General features: G+C 44.8%; 1 protein-coding gene and 2 long non-coding RNA genes across 3 annotated transcripts in view; 2 read left to right on the plus strand and 1 right to left on the minus strand.

Annotated features, from left to right (window-relative positions):
• The window catches only part of LOC129380842 (uncharacterized), a 45,741-nt gene extending 36,746 nt beyond the window's left edge, over positions 1-8,995 (minus strand). Inside the window, exons 1-2 of the long non-coding RNA XR_011895203.1 lie at positions 8,303-8,995; positions 6,226-6,302 (exon numbers count right to left, since the gene is read on the minus strand). This is a non-coding gene — a long non-coding RNA (uncharacterized lncRNA). The remainder of the gene's footprint in view (positions 1-6,225; positions 6,303-8,302) is intronic.
• Positions 8,996-9,068: 73 nt separating this feature from the next.
• LOC140215275 (uncharacterized) lies at positions 9,069-10,070 on the plus strand. The gene is made up of 2 exons (XR_011892231.1): positions 9,069-9,195; positions 9,311-10,070. It is a non-coding gene; the product is annotated as an uncharacterized lncRNA (long non-coding RNA).
• Positions 10,071-11,317: 1,247 nt separating this feature from the next.
• The window catches only part of LOC126547037 (uncharacterized), a 199,023-nt gene continuing 192,611 nt past the window's right edge, over positions 11,318-17,729 (plus strand). The window contains exon 1 of the mRNA XM_050194864.3: positions 11,318-12,429. Within this exon, the coding sequence (XP_050050821.2) occupies positions 11,790-12,429 (640 nt within the window). The 5' untranslated portion in view covers positions 11,318-11,789. The remainder of the gene's footprint in view (positions 12,430-17,729) is intronic.

Consider the following 17,729-nt stretch of genomic DNA (forward strand, 5'->3'; position numbering starts at 1 on the left):
GCCGATTTTTTGCAATATGGTCTGCATTTCCGTGTCATTTGTGCTTACGCTCCAAATGTAGAGGCGGAGAGAAAAGAGTTTTTTGAGCGTTTTCAGATGTATCTTGATTGTAAAAAAGTACTAGTTTTGTTGGGTGACTTCAATTGTGTTTGTCGTTCGGTAGACCGTGTCAAAGGTTTGCCAGTGCGAGATAAGAGTGCGGAGGTCTTGAATGTTGTAGTTCACGACCACAACTTAGAAGATATCGGAAGTGTTGTCACAAATGGTGCGCGTCCGCAATTCACACATTTTCAAGGCAATAGCCATGCACGATTGGACAGGCTGTATGTGTCGCTTGAACTTGTGCCACTATGCACATCGTACGAGGTTAAGCCAGTGTCTTTCAGTGACCATTGTCTAGTTATTGCAACCTTTGGTAAAAAAGAAAACGAAAAGTACTTCAAGTGGGAACTTTGGAAACTTAATGCGAAATTAATGGAGGATCAGGTTTTCGTTAAGGATGTAGATGAGAAGCTAAAGAAGCTACTCACAGTGCAATCTTTAAGTATTGGTGTAGAGTGGGAGGAGTTTAAGCAATTAGTAAAAATGAAAGCCATCGAAAGAAGTAGCACATTGCGTTATGAAGACAAACGAAACGAAACACTGCTTCGTGAGCAACTTGAATTTCTTACGGGTATAGAATGCTCCCAACCAGGTACTTACACCAACGAATTAAGAAACATAAAAATTCAGTTAGAGAGAATTGATACAGAAAAGTACAGAGCGGCGGTTATCCGTGCACGCGCCGAGAAGCTGTGGGCCGGTGAAACGCCCACAAAATGTGCGTTATCGGACGAAAAACAATACGCCTGTAATAAGGAAATACGGCAAATAAGAAACGGTAATGACGTTTCGGAGGACCGCAATGTAATCAAACGCGTCGTCGCTGATCATTTCAAAGAATTGCTCGGTCAACCGCGCACCATTATAGGGGGCTTTAAAGCGGAATTTCTGTCGTTACTGCCAAAGCTGGAAGAAGAAGAAAGAACGCGTTTGGAACAGCCAATTTCCATGAAAGAAATAGAGGATGCAATAGATGCACTACCTGTCGGCAAGGCACCCGGCCCTGATGGCCTAGGAGTAGCATTTTATAAAACATTCAAAACAATTGTAGCCCAGATTCTACTCAAAGTTATCGCCGAATCGTATCAGCAAAAACATATACCACTGTCCTTCACAACTTCACACATCGTTCTCATCACAAAAACTGAGACACCTGAAAAACGTCAGTTGGTGGGGTCTTATCGCCCGATAAGCCTTACCAACGTCGACTACAAGATATTTATGAAGGTATTGGCGAAACGATTGCAGGGTGTGATAACGAGGCTGGTTGGCACGCATCAGACCTATGGTATAAAGGGTAGAAGCATCGCCACGAACATACACGTAGCTCGAAGTGTGCTAGAATGTTGCGATGTATTTGGCGATCGAGTGGCTATGATGCAACTAGATCTCGCTAAAGCCTTCGACCGTGTTTCCCACGATGTTCTCTTCGCCATATTAGAGCATTCCAACGTGGGAAGCGTAATAACAGACGGTGTCAGGATGGCGTATGCTAACTGCTCAACTCGGGTCATTGTAAACGGGGACCTGACAGACAGCGTGCAAGTGCTGTCTTCTGTGAGGCAGGGATGTCCGCTGTCGCCCCTGCTATTCGCGGCTTACCTTGAGCCTTTGTGCAAGGCCATCCAAAGCAATGAACGGATAACTGGCTTCAGGTTACAGTCCACACAGGTGAAAATATTGGCGTATGCCGATGACATCGCCATATTCTGTTCAAATAGAAATAGTATTTGTGAGGCAGTGGCGGTAGTTGAATCCTTCTGCAAGTGCACCGGGGCGCAAATAAACTGGGAGAAGAGTTATGGGTTTTGGCATGGTGAATGGGAAGAAACGCCAGACTGCTTCGCTCGACTTCGGTGGTCAACCACTGCAACAACCTACCTAGGCGTGCCTCTCGACTCTTATCGCGATCCTGAGCCGTACTGGAATGAACAAGTGGCGAGAGCAAAGGAAAAGACTAACGCGTGGCAGGGGCGACAGCTGTCAATTTTCTCGCGCGCCACGGTCTGTAACCTATTTCTTACGTCCAAGATATGGTATGTCATGAATGTGCTGTGTGCTTCGCGGATCAACATCCAAAAAATCCACCGTATCTTCGCCGTTTTCATATGGGCATCGACTTGGGAAAGGACCAGCCGCACAAACTTGTTCTTGCCAGTAAAGAAAGGGGGCCTTGGGTTGGCACATTTATTTGTGCGACAAGTTGTGTCGCGCTTTATGTACCTTCGTGATCAGAATGATGTGTTCCTTCGCACAGTCATGCAAGTGCTTTTATGTCGTCACCTTCCAGGATTTGTTGTATGCTCGTGTGAAGCAATGCATGGTTCCGTTAAAGGTTACCTGCGAGAAGTCGTGCTTGCGTACAGAATGTTGCATGTGCGGTTTTCTGTGCAATATCTCGCCAATATTACTAGGAAAAAACTGTATAAGGACCTAATTGACACTATGCTCCCTGTACCGATTTACCGTATGTCAAACCGTGGAGGCCCAGGAGATGTCCTCAAAAGGGTTAAAAGAATGCCAGTACACCCTTCGGTAAAAACTTTTTTCTTTAAACTACACACTAACACATTATCAGTTAAAACATGGATGCATAACAGGGGTATTTTTGTCCCGTGGTCCATTAACTGCTTCTTATGCAAGAAACCTGAAACGATAGAGCATGCTTTTCTAGATTGCTGGGATCCCATCTTTTTCTGGGATGTGCTACAAAGGACTTTAAAGAAAGAGTTACCGTTAGATCCACATAGAATAAGATTCTTACCGGTAGAAACGGAGGCTTTTCCGTACGACGCTATAATGCTCCTGGGCCTCCACAGTTTGTAGAAAGCTAGAACTCAATTCAACAATGCTGATGTCAATTCGCGACCTACCCGTGATCACTTCATTGAATCTGTAGTACGGTTCAGGGATGTCCATCGGGCACTCCCTGAACAACCAACATGGATTGACATGCTAGATAAACTTGCAGCATTGAAAAAATTTTGATATGTCGTGCCAGCAAAATTCTTGTTGACATGTTTTTTCCTTTTTCTGTATTGTTTGTGTATGTCAAAGCCGGCAATAAAGAAAAAAAAAAAAACTGGAACACCCTGTATATTCTATGCAAAGCATTTTGCAAATTTTTAGCATCACCTGAACACCTGCTGTGGTTGCTTAGTGGTTATGGTGTTTGCCTGCTGAACACGAGGTCGCGGGATCGAATCCCGGCCATGGAGGCCGCATTTCGATGGGGGCGAAATGCGAAAACACCCGTGTACTTATATTTAGGTGCGCGTTAAAGAACCTCAGGTGGTCAAAATTTGCGGAGTCCTACGGTGTGCCTCATAATGAGAAAGTGGTTTTGGCATGTAAAATCCCATAATTTTCTTTTTTAAGCATCATCTGAACAGGTTATTTTGTGGTACACAACACAATCGTCAGCGAATAATCTCACTGATTTGTAGACATTTGTAGACACATCATTTATAAAGATTAAAACATTTGTAGACACATCATTTATAAAGATTAAAAATAACAAAGGGCCTAGTAATGACTCCTGAGGTGTGCCGGAGGTTACATAAATAAAACCTGATGTCGCTCCATTCACCAGTACGTATTTCCATTGCAGCGTGAGGTACTTCTTTATCCAAGTGATTACTTGCAGATTAATGTTAAAACAATGCAGTTCGTAAAATAATAAATCATGATCCACAACATCAAAGGCTTTTTTGAAGTTGATAAACTCAGAATCTACACAATTCTCTCAATCCAGCACTTCTCACACACCGTGAACAAATTCAGTTAATTGCGTGACACAAGATACACCATGCCTAAAACCATGTTTAGGGTCAATCAGCGAAATAATGTTAATATGCTTCATAATGCTAGTGTATAAAATGTGTTCAAGGGTTTTATATGATATCCTTGTTAGCGATATGGGTCTATAATTACATAAGTGTTGCCGGGGCCCCGATTTATGAATGGGCATAAGACAGGCCTATTTTCATTAATTTAGAAGGCAGCCTGTGAGTAGTGATTTCGCATACAGCACTCTTAAATATGGAGAAATGAACTGCGTACACGACTTCAGTACGCCGCATGACAATCCATCTGGGCTGGCTGCTTTGGAGGGTTCCAACCATTCCAGCAGCGCTCTAATACCACTTTCATCAATCACTATGTCTTCAATATCTTGTATGTTTATATATTTAGGTTAAAGTGGTAGCTCATTTGATACTTTTAAGAAAATAACTGAGGTGAAGAAGTTATTAAGGGAATTGGCTTTATTAAGGTTATCTTCTAATATTTCACCATTTAGCTCAAGTGGTAGAATAGAGACCCTATCTTTCCCATTATCTTTTACATACTTCCAGAATTCCTTCGAGTTGATTTGCAACTGCGTGTTAAAAGACTAAAAAAATATCCGCTTTCCGTCTATCGTTTTCTTTTGTAATCCCTTAGCAATAGTGTGCAGTCTTTCTTTCAATAAGGAAGTTTCTTTTTTCCTGAACTTAGCATATACTCTTTGCCTTTTATTTACAAGAGAACGTAATGTTGCAATGAAGCAGGGTTTGCTTCTAGAATGCCGGGCCGTCTGAACCCATGACGGTACATAGTATTGGTCCCTTAGTTCCAATATTTTTGTTTTAAATGATACCCATAAATCGTTCACACTGGAAGTTTTTGAAAGCATTTTAAACTGTGTTAAATATTCTTCTAGCGCTGAACCTATACTTGTTACATTGGCTTGAGCATAATTGTACATCTTTCGGTCGGTGTTGAATTTTTCTTTGACATAGGTTATGCTGATTTCACACCGTACCACTTCATGGTCACTTAGATTGGGCATCATGTACGATACTAGACTTATGACACCTTCTTGAGACATGAAGACATCGTCAATAGAAAGAAGTTAGTCACTGTGTACAGTGGTAGAAGGAATTTTGTAATTGTCTACAGTAATTACTGACTTGTGTGACTAGAGTAATTACATAGTTGTTTAATACATCAGCAATAACCTGTGGTGGCTGGTTCTAGTTCTGTTTAAAAGAAGTGTGTTACTGATAAGATTATTCAAAAATTGAACTCCAAAATTTTCTTAGGGTCATAATTCAATTAAATTCAGGGTGCCGAACTTGCAACCGAGTTTATTTAGAATGTGAAATCTATTATAACCACAGCTAAGTCACATGATCACAGTGAATGTACCACAACATAATAGCCAGTACAAGAACGAATGCTCAGTGATCGGCTGCGCACACTAATTTAAACAAACGACATGCACAGAGAGTTGCCCAGAGAAAGCAGTTCCATATCAAGAAGGGATAGAGCTAGCTTGATGACCCTATGTTTGATGTACAAGTCTCTATAACCTCCCTTTCTGTTTTATCTCTAGCTCTGCCTATAAACTTCGTTTCAGTAAACTCTGGATAGCATCTGCATTCCTTGCAATGTGTAGCCATGAGTCTGCCATAACCCTTCTGTGATCACATGGCTTGGCTGTAGTTATGAAATATTTGATGGTCTTGATAAACTCAGTTGCAAGTTTGGAGCCAGTCCTGTCGTTGTGTTCTTTGTCCTCGTCTAGTTTGCACCATGAATTTCTTTGAATTATGACACGCCAGCGAGCTCAAACCAAGATTATGTTTCTAAGAGTACTTTTAACCAAGTTAATGTGATCTGGAAGTTCTTCACTGCAGTTGTTTTTCTACAAAATTACTTGACCAAGTTAAACTTTGCTCTCTTCAGTGGGTCAACATTACGACTTCCGAATTCTAGACTGTAATCTGGCAATATGATGCTTCAAGTAATTTCCCATGTAATAGAGGGAAGCTTAACACATTTCTTTTTGTTTTTAGGGGAACAAATTTTTCAACACATGCTTAAACAATGTTATTGAAATACAACAGTAAATTATTCCATCACCAGTAGAACTAATTAGTATGTACAAACATGCCAGACGGGGGAATTAGGGTATCAATGATAGACACATTGTGAGCAAGAAACCCTGAAAACTGGTGTGTACTTGTAGATTAACTGATTGAAGATGCAATTCTTTTCTTATTGCTTTATTGTAGGATTGGAGAATTCATCTGTAGGATTAATATTAGCTCATTCTTTGCTTTCCACCTAGTCACTAACCTTTGGAATACCAGACATCTCAGGTGGTCGCATCGTCAAACATGGTGCCTACGTCCAACCAAGCTGGTGTGTGGAGCCTGGAAAAGACAGTGTTTGGGGTCCACCTGCATTCCCAAACAGCTCCAGATGGGGAGGCTGACATCCACCTGGTCCGCTGGGGCTGAGCAATATGGGCATGTTTCGGGAATCTGGTTGTGCTCCCTCCTCCAGGTTCCAAGGACTGCCGAAGTGACAGTGCACTAACTCCCGTATTCAGAAATGCAACTTAAGTCGAAGCCCATGCTTGACTTGAGCTAAGTGATGCCTATTGTGAACGCGCCGAAGGAAACGCAGTGAGCGTCTTTGGGCACGTTAATGCCAGGCATCATTTAAATCAAGTCAAGCATGGGCTTCGACTTAAGTTGCATTTCTGAATACAGGGGTAAATGTGCTGCAGCAGCACTTCCTGAAACCGGGACAAGTAAAGGGGAACCCGGACTCGCATGTTTACCTGGATCCTAGTCATCACGGCCAGGAGTGTTGCTAGAGGGACCATGGGGAAAGCATGGATTTGCAAATACTTAGACTGGACTGCATGCTGAGCCACCTGATGGACAACTATGTTGACATTGTGCAGGGCCATGACCCTGAATCCAGTCGATTATGAGTGTGCCTGGGAAATGGTTACACAGTGCGTTAATTGATCTGGTGAATAATATTGATACCGTGTTTTATCTGTTTAGTGACGTCAGATACGTGTGCATCTTTAGACACTGATGGCTTGGGTGGGAAGGAGGGGGGGGGGGGGGGTATTCTTGAAGTGTCCACCTAGTGGACATGCCCACTAGTGGACACTTAAAAAATACCCCCCCACGAGCTATGAGCGTCTAAAGATGCCAGCGTATCTAACATCACCAAACAGACGAAACACTGCATCAACATTATTTTCCATATCGGTTCACGCACTGCGAAACCATTTCCCGGGCACACTCACCGTGTGAACCCTCCGTGAGGCCTGGCGGTGAAGCGCAGCAAAAAGATCATGCCAGCAGTTGCCTCCAAAAATTCTGCTTGTAGACAAGTCACGTTATCGCGGGCAGCCAATGGGAAGGAAAAGTCGGCAGCTTTTCGCCCGGCCTACTCTTCCGACAATATAGCCAATACAACTACTGCCATGACTGCCATAAAGGCAATAGATCAGTGAATAGATCACATTTCTCGTGGGTATATGCACACAGACCTAGCGCCTTGTTTCTCTTATGTGGCTGTCGCACGGCGCGCGTTCGCTTGCGATCGAATTTCTCGGTCACGATTGGCGCCTTCGCGCAAGCTGCAGAAGGCAGCAAACGCGTTGGATAAATTTGATACGAATTGGCCTCGACCACAAGTGGGCGTGCTACACTAGTACTGAGTTTCTTGGCCAATTCTTCATAATGGGCATGGCACAACGAGTACAGAATCCTTAAAAGTATTTACATGTAACTTCTCTTTACATACACCATTCATCACCATTCTTTCAGTCTTCCATGCAGTCTTCCCTCGACAAACATCAGACATAGACCTCAGACTCTGCCCAGGCGGCGCTGCGGAAAAACCCGCCACCAGCGCCCCCATCGCAGCCTTGGCGCTAACTGAGTAGTGCAAGGAGAGCTCTTATGGTGAGCTGTCCGCAAGCGAAGGTGCATAGGCCACAATGGACCCTTCTCTTTCGTTTGTGTTGAGGCCCGGTTTCCTAAAAATCAAGGACCTGGAAAGCTTCTTCTGCCCATCCACGCTTCGGAAAGGAAGCTCAGCAGGGCGAAGTGCGTGTACAATATAAAATAAAGTCTCAAGTGTTATTTCGGCGTGCTGCAACTCGCAAATACAGAGAGCATCAGGTTTGTCTGTATATCAGCATAAAAATCTAAGCATTTCAAATTGGTTCACATTGAATATTTGAAAAACACAGTCGAGCAGGCTCAGCACATTGCGAAGCGTGCTTGCTGTATCGGCGCAGGACTTACAAAATACCGAAAGTGGAAATGAGCTCGCGATACAACGATGCTCTAGAACAGGATTTTGAATTCATAAACGAACCAAAATGCTTGGTTAAGCTGACCTGCCAATTCTCTCCGTTGCACTTGTTGAGTCAAGCGGAGGCGGACGTCTGTTAAAAGGTGGAGATATCGATGGCACATAAGCAGGATGGTTCACAACGTTGTTGTTTCTGTTACTAACGAAGTGGCGGCTGCAGATTCTTGAGTTTTCGCTTGGCTACCATTGTCCTCCGTCAGGGCTACGCAACACAATTACAGAAGAAAAAAATTGTCGCACTTTCTCATGCGAGCCGCTGTGTTGTGGGGAATGCAAGTAATCCGATTACCCAACAGGTTGAACGGCCCGTATCCAGCGCTCTCGCCATTCCCCTTAATACGATCGCGATAGAAATCGGTAAAACTGAACGTTGTTATTCTGTCCTTCACGTTCATGGCAATTTACAACACAACAGTAACGTATATTGCGGCCTTTCTTCGTAGCGCGCGGAGCTATCGCGGTTGCCTTCGTTTCCGCCATCAGTCTGAAGAGTGAGCCAACAAGCGCCTTATGGCAGTTCAGCGGCGCGTCCGACTAGCGTAGAAATTCATAGCTGTCTGTTTGGGTGTTAAATGCGCAAAACACTCGCAATATGGACCAAAATCTAGTTAAATCGTTGTTTCGCAGTCGCTAGCTGCATAGGCAACTTAGCAAGGGAGTCGGGCTTCGCACTACCACGGCCGCCTCGATCACGCGCGCACGGCGGGGCTTGCTCCGGCCGTCCCATTCAGCGCGCACCCCATTGGAGAGGTGTAATTGGAGAAGTTTCCTCTCGCGCCACGGAGCGGCGCTGTTCTCCCACCCCTGCCGACGGCGCGGCGGCATGGCACATGCTTGGAGAAGCGAATACATCGGAGAGTGCACGTGTACAGCCTGGCGTCAGCTTCGCTCTCCAGGGGAAACCGCAAGGAAATCAAGGTACGTCTCTGTATATCCTCAAATCAGGTTTGCACAGTGCACGTTGTTTCTTGTAGCATAATACGATCGAGACGCAGCTAAGGCTGCGTTGATGCATGACCGTTTTGTTTTCTAGCATTTGTGAACCACCGAGTTTTGTGGATGATGTCAACAGTATGCTGGCGCCCTTGAAAGTGATGCCCTGTAAGTAGGCAGACTTAATGTATTGTGCATGCAGTTATAATAGCCTTTCGCGCTTATTACTTTTTCAAGCCGGGATTGGAGCTCCATATTCCTTAATTAGTCCTGATATGAGCACTTTGTTCTTACCTTTTCTTTTTCAGTGCAGCGGCCACCTTCAACAGTGGAAACCGCTGCAGTAGCATACGTCGCCGGTTTTGTCGTGAAAACGATAGAAGAACAAAGGATGTGCAGCGCCTGCCCAAGACTGAATGATTCGGGACCATCAATATCACCAGTGATGGGACTTATTAACCACCGAACTAGAGGGGGTTTGGTGTTCCCAAAGCCCGAGTTTGTAGCTTTTCTTGTAAAAGTAAAGAAGGCCATCGACATGGCAGTGCCACGTATTGGCACAGACGATGTGTGCAAGAAGATCACGGCAATGATTTTGCTGCATCTGGATCGAGAGCTGCCCTCTATTTATATGCGAGGCAAGAGAGGACCATGCCTCGGTCACATCCTCAATAGTGGTAAAGAAATTAATAAAGCCCCTCCTGTCAAACATTGCTGCTCTTGTTACGGACAGAGTGGCCTATCGCAAAAGATTAATCACTATATAAGCCGCTCAGTCGAAAGGTCTTGCGCGTTTAAACAGCTCGAGCGCGCGCGAGCTGACAACTTTTTATTGTAAATAAATTCCTGCATACAATGACTTTGTTATGCTGGTAATTTTTACCACGAATATAGCCATGATATTCAAGTATACAGACTAATCAGAGCCACAGGACGTTTCTCTCCGCGGCTGTCGACTCTGGTGAGCAGATTCTCTCGTACAGGAGGAACAGTGATGAGCTCGCCTAAGGAATATAAAATTGACAGCTCAGCGTGCAACATCGCCTGCCCATTTTCTTCACAGTACAATTGCCATTTTCCTTCCAGGCTGTTTTTTGGACCGGTAAAGACATTCTTACCGAGCTAGTACGTCATGCACAAACGTTCATGAATTTACAGGGGAAAAAAATTACTACTGCGTTGCCTCGTGAGACGTGGCACTTCTTTTATAAAGAAGTATACGCCTTTCCATACTTCCATGCTTTCATTGGCCTGCTGCGCCCAAACCCGCAGATATAATTGTTTTCCGGGGAGCACTCGTTTCGCATGGCATCATGACTGCCCGCTTCGGGCAACATGCGGCCGCAGCGTCTGGAGCAAATAAATCGCAGGAGGCATTGGTGTTCTTGTGTGACTTTGTATTCAACGCGGTTTTCTGCCACTCTTCATCACGCAATACGTCCAAGGCGCCGCAAATCGCCTCGTGCGAAGCCATAGCAGGGGAGGCGAGGGGTCGGGCACGCGCGCCGCGGTGCGGCGAAAGGAGCGGGCACGCCACTCTCCGCAATTACGCCCTCTCCGTCCGAATGGAACGGCCGGAGCAAGCCCCGCCGTGCGCGCGTGATCGAGGCGGCCGTGGCACTACTCAATTACTGCCTCTTCGCAACGGCAGGTGGCGCTACGCGTCTTGCAAAGTCTGACGTCCATCCCGTGTCATCGCTGTGTCGACATCTCAATGTGCATAATTCATTTCGGCATAGCTTGCTTGTGCCAAATGTTATATTAGGCAATTTAGACGATGCAATGCGATCTTGCTGCAAAATTAGAGTAAGAACAGAGCAGCGGTAAGCGCAAAATATTTCTTTTTTTTAGAGATTTAATACAAGAAGACAGGTCATCGTTACATGGTATACACTGCCGCCATACAACTACAGTAATAACTAATTTGTAGATATTCGGTAAATTAAAATGATTGATTGTAATTACTTTTGCATATTGCTCGCCGATGCCGCGACCCAGTCGACGGAGTGATTAAGGCCTTTATTAGAGTGTAGTTTTATGCGACACTACTACCAGTCACGCTACGGTAGCTACGGCTAAAACTGTCTGCGAAGCACATGTCCGCATTCGGCGCCTCTGTCAATTGCGTTTGAAATCGAAACAGTGCCCCGTAAGTTGCTGTGTCGCTGTCAAGCTGTCACGGGTTTTCAAAGCGCGAAGTGCTCGCGCGTTTTTCTACTGACATCTTCTAATTTTTCAGTTTTTTTGTAGCACTGTTTTATTTATTGTTCCCATAAAATAGTTCGCGCTGACCACTTCCCCAAAACACAGCCATTCCAAGCGCAGCGCTTGGATAAAAGAAGAAGAAAATCGGCAATAATGGAACGTCATCGTCGATGATGGTCCAGGTGGTGCCACCGTGTTGGCACGTGCGGCACGGACCATTCAGTGACATTCGAAAGTGGGACGTGTGGGAGCAAGGACGTTATTTTGCCTGTTCCTTCTGGACTTCATTTTCTGGCTAGTAGTGTTTTTTATAGTCAGGCACCACTGATCTGGACGTTAGATGCGCGGTCTTGGCGCCCTGTAGTACGGCCAGCATGTCTGAACGAGGAGATGAACTGGACACAACAAAGGCCATCATCCGCGCTCTGCTTATTGCAGATAAGCGACCGGTGACGGTGAGAAGCTTCCTGTTTGCATTTAAGGATAGCGAGGGCCAAGAACTGCCATACGCAAAGTTTGGCTTTAAAGACCCCTTAAGCTTTCTCCGTAGCATCCCGGACACTGTACAGTTGTCACAAGTGGGCAGTGACTTCTACGTAAAAGCGACGGTGACGGAAGAGGTCGAGCATGTCCAGAGGCTGGTCAAAGGTCAAAGGGATTCGCATTACAGGTCTTCACGCTCACCGCCGGCGTACAAAAGGCCGAGTCTCTTTCAACCTGCCCAAACTACGCTGTTCACTTCACCACCGCGGCGTCTCCCGCCGAGCCCCAGATACTATGACACGCTGGATCAGGTGAAAAACAACTTGCGCTTGCTCCTGGCCGACCACATGACGAATGGAATCAACGTGCGCCAGCTTCAGGATTGCTACGCCAAGAGATTTGGCAGCCACATCAACTATGCATCCTTCGGCTACAGCACGTTCGAAGACTTCCTCATCAGCATGTCTGACGTTATGTGTGCCATACGCAACTCGACCGGAGCTATGAAGGTGTTTCTCAGCAAGAGAAGCAGTAAGTGTTCATAATATTTTGTTTCCGTGATAGTCATAGTGGAGCTCCTCGTTGGTGTCCTTTGGGCAAGCTCAGGCTCGCGGTACCGCGTTGCCTTGCGTTCTATAGTTACCTAGGCAGCAGAAGCTTTCGGACCACGTGAGCGCGTGCAGAACTGCTAACATTTGCGGGGCATTAGCTGCCGTCGAGAGCAGCGCTAGGATGGAAAGGCAAGGTTCTGAATGGTGGTGTATAAGTCGCGGGCCGATTTTTTCGTTGCGACGATAGATCGGATTTTTTACAGGTACGTACTGTTCCAGGAGGGCACATGTAAGCGGCAAACGGCAGCAGGCGCGTGCCGCCGAGCTGGGCGCTTTGCACGAGAATGAGGCAGAGCGTCCCACAAGGACACATTAATGATGATGATAATAATAGTTTCTGGCCAGTGAAACTTGTAACTGGTATTAGTGTCCCAGCCAAAGAAAACAATCTAAAAACAAACATTTCCGGCCGAGCGCTGCGTCACCTACCAGGATAACGTAAACCCAAGCCATTTTGACCTATCACAGAGGGCTAATGGCGGACTTGAAATAGTCTTCTATACAGATCGGCCATTAGACCTCCGTGATAGGCCAAAATGGTTTGGGTTTGACCCATCACGGAGAGCTGGTTTGGAATAAAAACAGATTGGAATAGTTTTATTCTGGCTAAAGTGCGTAGAATATGCTGGCTAATGTACCGAAGGCGCACGCTCGCGTGGTCGCCGCGGTGATGCCTTATCCCAGCCGCTACGCGGCGGCGCTGCCAATCCCTAAGGTGCATAAAATCGGATATATTGTCGGGATTGAAAGTTAACCCTGTAATTAGCAAAGAAAATTTGAAGAAATTGTTTAATTCATTATTTTATGGGGGCGAAATGCGAAAACACTCGTGTATTTAGATTTAGGTGCATGTTAAGGAACCCCAGGTGATCCAAATTTCTGGAGTCCCCCACAATGGCATGCCCCACAACCAATCAGAAAGTGGTTTTGGCATGTTAAACCCCATAATTAGGTTAATTAGTAATTCCTTTTTTTTAACTAACCACAGCCGAAATTCACTCAAGTAAATCGAAGATGCAACTATGGGCTTTGCATTAAATTTCCCTTACTCAAATCGGCATGTTGAGTTTGAGGCATCTGACTTGGTGTAGTGTATATGATATGTTAGGCATTGATCGGTGGGCCAGTTGGCTCTGCAGTCTTAAAAAAAATTTACACCCGATGGGGCTTACCTTGTCCCACAACAATAATCGTCATCTGTCTTGCCCGCATTTTCTTTGTTTTAAGGGACCGACAACCAACCTTCAAGGTACCCATTTTTTTTTTTTTTAATGCACTGGAAAGCTTACCGGCCACAGTGTCTAATCTTGAAGTGCCAACGTGGAAAACACTGTGGAACATTTTTTATCGGAATTTTCTATCTGCAGTGAGGATATAGTCGTTCACTGGAAACATACTGAAAACGGTGATATGTGAGCATGATAGCGATTATACGTCGGCATTAGTGGGAGACCTGAATCTCAGTACATGAACACTCTTTGCATTTCGCCCCTATTGAAATGGGGTTGCTGTGGCTGGGAGGCAGATAAGTGTGGACGAGCTGTAACAAAGTGTAAATTTGCTTGTCAAGTCGATGTTCCTGTGATTCATGTTTTCCGAATTGTTGAATTTATTTCTGCGATAATAGCTACGTGTTTTCGTGATTTCCTGTCCAACTGCTTTGGTATTTAACCAGGCAAAATGAAACCAATCGGATCGAAAACGAAACTATGCCTTTACACGTGATGTAGAGTTCAGTGTGTTGCTATAGCCACACGTGCGTTTTTGATTTCCAAAGCATAAAATAATGTGTGAGTGTCTAATAATATACCAACTACAATTTTAAGCAATAGCTATGCTGTATTTAATAACAGACTACTTATGTACAGTAATCTCATAGAATACATCCAAAGAACCAAGATTCCACTGCCAGGTCTCACCACTTACTGGTTTTTGAGACTTTCTTTGCCAGTTTAAAATTATAATTCCTACCTAAACCACGATCAATGTGCTGAAATATATCGCTGTAAATCATGGTCATTTATTTTCCATCAACGTCTCGCAACACATTCTGGCCAGTTGTCAGTCCCTTTAACGCTGTTAGCCCGGTACTTCCAAGTCGCGAATGGCTTGTGCATTATCAGCGTGACACAGCATTCTTGACAGGAAAGTAGCGGCGCTGAGCTCTTAAGAAAAGAAATGCAATCAAGGCAGAGGACGATTATTGTTGTGGGACAAGATAACCCCCAAAGGGTGAAAAATTTAAGTGTGTGAGAGCCCACGGCACAACCACAAATGAAGTAGTGCAAAGGGACATAGGTTGGGCCTCATTTGAAGTCTGAGAAGTGAAGAGCAAAATTAGTTTTGAAGAAAGACTCAGGAACATGGATCAAAATAAGTGGGCGACTAAAGTGCACAAGTGTCTGTACCTAAAAATCGTGGACACAGAATGGAGGAAGAGGTCAAGAAAGTTGGAAGAGGAGTACAGGGTAATTGAAAGTGTAGATAGACAACCAGGAGTAATCAGAAAAAAAAGTGAGAGAAACAGAGGCAGTGAATCGGATGCAAAGAATGGAAACGAAAAATGCCATGGAGATTTACATGAATGAGAAAAAAGAAATTAAAAGAGAAAATCTGTACGATAACACAAAGGGATGTGCCTTGCTACTTGAGGCTCGAGCTGGTTGCCTAAGGACAAAAACATACCGGTCAAAATACTCAATTAGGTAAGGCATGTGTATTCTGCAGCAAAAATCCGGAGACCACTCAGCACATCCTAATGGAATGTGAGGAGCACCCAGCTAGACCAGTAACATACAATTTCCAGAAGTGCTTGGATTTAAAGTAGATGGAAGTATCAATGGGTTAGCAGTTGAGATAAGCAAGAGACATTTAGAGTATTGGTGGAAAAAAAAAAAAGGCAGGGAAGAGATTTACACGACCGGATCCATTGGACATAGACAGGGGTACAAGGTTGATAGAGAAGATTAAATAGATTTATACAAGAATGCTAGCAGGAAAAGTATTGATAACGTACTCGAGTAACTCAAGCAGGCTAGGTGACGGATTTGACCCCGCCCCGTTTCAAAGCGGAGGCCAATAAATCATTGTCATGCAACTGCATGCACTCGTGGCATAGACATGTGTTGGTACTGAATGAATGAGGTTTTTATTATTAATAGACAAGATACATTGCAAGGAAATGTTATACAGGAGGAGGTCCCGAGGTCAGAGACTGTAATTGGACCTCCTGTACAGCATACAAGTAAAAGTATAAACAACAGTTGCAACAAATAATGTAAAAATAAAGAAATAGCAAACATAGTATTGGTTTAGGTTTAGCAGTACTAATACAAATCAGCTACAGACATGCTAGTAAAAAAGTACAATTATTATTACATTTGACTAATCACAGAAGCAGAAACGCCATTAGAAAGTAAATGGATAATGAGACATAAGCAACTGAACTCTTACTTCTTAAAAAAAAAAAAGGGGGGGGGTGTTTACATGTCAAAACCACTTTCTGATTATGAGGCATGCCATAGTGGAGGACTCCGGAAATGTCGACCACCTGGGCTTCTTTAACGTGCACCTAAATCTAACTACACGGGTGTTTTTGCATTTCGCCTCCATCGAAATGTGGCCTCCGTGGCCGGGATTCGATCCCGCAACCTCGTGCTCAGCGGCCCAACATCATAGCCACTGAGCAACCACGGCGGGTAACTTTTATTTCTGTAGCGTATTAACAAAGTGTACATGTGGAAGGGAGAAAAGGAAAAAAAAGACATAAGTGGTTCTAGTTGATAAAATATGGTCTTTTAGTTCTCTTTTAAATTTAAATGATATACATGACTTTATAGTAGGAGGTAGTCTGTTCCAGAAGGAAACGTACGAAAAATGTATACTCTGCTTACCATAATTGGTGCGTACCTTGGTGGTGGTGGTGGTAACAACTTTATTAACAATCCGGCAAATTCGTGGCCTGGGCCTAGGCCGCCCCCGAGGAGGTCCGGATATCCTGTCTCCTCGCCACCTCACGGGCTTGCTGGATGGCCCATAGTTGTTTTTCGAGGTTTGAGCTGCGCAACGCGGCCGTCCATCGCGCCGCAGCTTTATCTGGGGAAACTGCATTTTCTTTGCTTATAATTTCACATTCCCAGAGAATGTGTCTAAGAAATGCGTGAGCCCTGCTGCATAATTTGCAGTTATCATCTGAGTAGATGTCCGGATATATCCTTCTGAGATGGACGGGGTTGGGGAAGGTCTTTGTTTGTAGCTGCCTCCAGTCTACCGCTTGGGCCCTGTCGAGTTTGGGGTTATGGGGCGGATAAACCCGCCTTGAGTTTCGATAAAATTTTGTAATGTCGCAGTATCTGGTCATTCTGTCCCTCTCTGTCCATGCCTCCGTTGGATTTCCAACCCCAAGAGAGGATCCTTCTTCGCGGGCGCGGAACGTGAGACCTCGCGCTACGCGGTAGACCTCCTCGTTGAGGTTGGGTACGGGGGTGTCGGGGGACGTCTGAGCCGGGAACCATATAATGTGTCGTTCCTCCGTCTCCTCGGAGGTGACATAGTTCGCGTTGGCTTTGAGTATAGCCTCAGCCTTCGGCGAAATTCTGCCTTGTGCAGTTTCTGACCGCCGTCTGCGAGTCACTGAGTACGTATCTACAACTGGGGTTAACGATGGCTAGGGCTATCGCCACCTCTTCCGCTACCTCGGGGTTTTTTACACGTATGCTACAAGAACTGACCAATTGTTTTTCGGTATTGAGGACGGCCACTGCAAAAGCACGTCGATCCTCGTATTCTGCCGCGTCTACGTACAGCGCTTCCTTGTCCCTACCGAAGGCTTTGAGTAAAGCCTTGGCTCTACTCTCTCTTTGACCCTGATTGAATTCGGGGCTCATGTTCTTGGGTATATTAGCCACCTGCAGCTTGGGAAGAATAAAATTATTGTTTTAATGAGAATCGCGTAAGATTAGTCTTCGTTAGACAAGATAGAGGTACATATCAGATTTTTGTAGTGAGCGTTATCTAGTTGTCGGTATATATACGTACAAAGATTAAAGTTAATTATAAGTTTGTCTACAGTAAGAATGCTATAGTTACGTAATAACTGTTTGGCATTGAAATGGTTAGTACTAAAAGTACTTGCTTTAACAGCCTGGTTTTGTAATACTTGTAATGATTGCAAATGGGTAGTGTACATATTGCCCCGCATGCAATGCAATGGTTTATATG

This window comes from Dermacentor andersoni, chromosome 1, assembly GCF_023375885.2.
Source record: "Dermacentor andersoni chromosome 1, qqDerAnde1_hic_scaffold, whole genome shotgun sequence".
NCBI lineage: Eukaryota > Metazoa > Arthropoda > Arachnida > Ixodida > Ixodidae > Dermacentor > Dermacentor andersoni.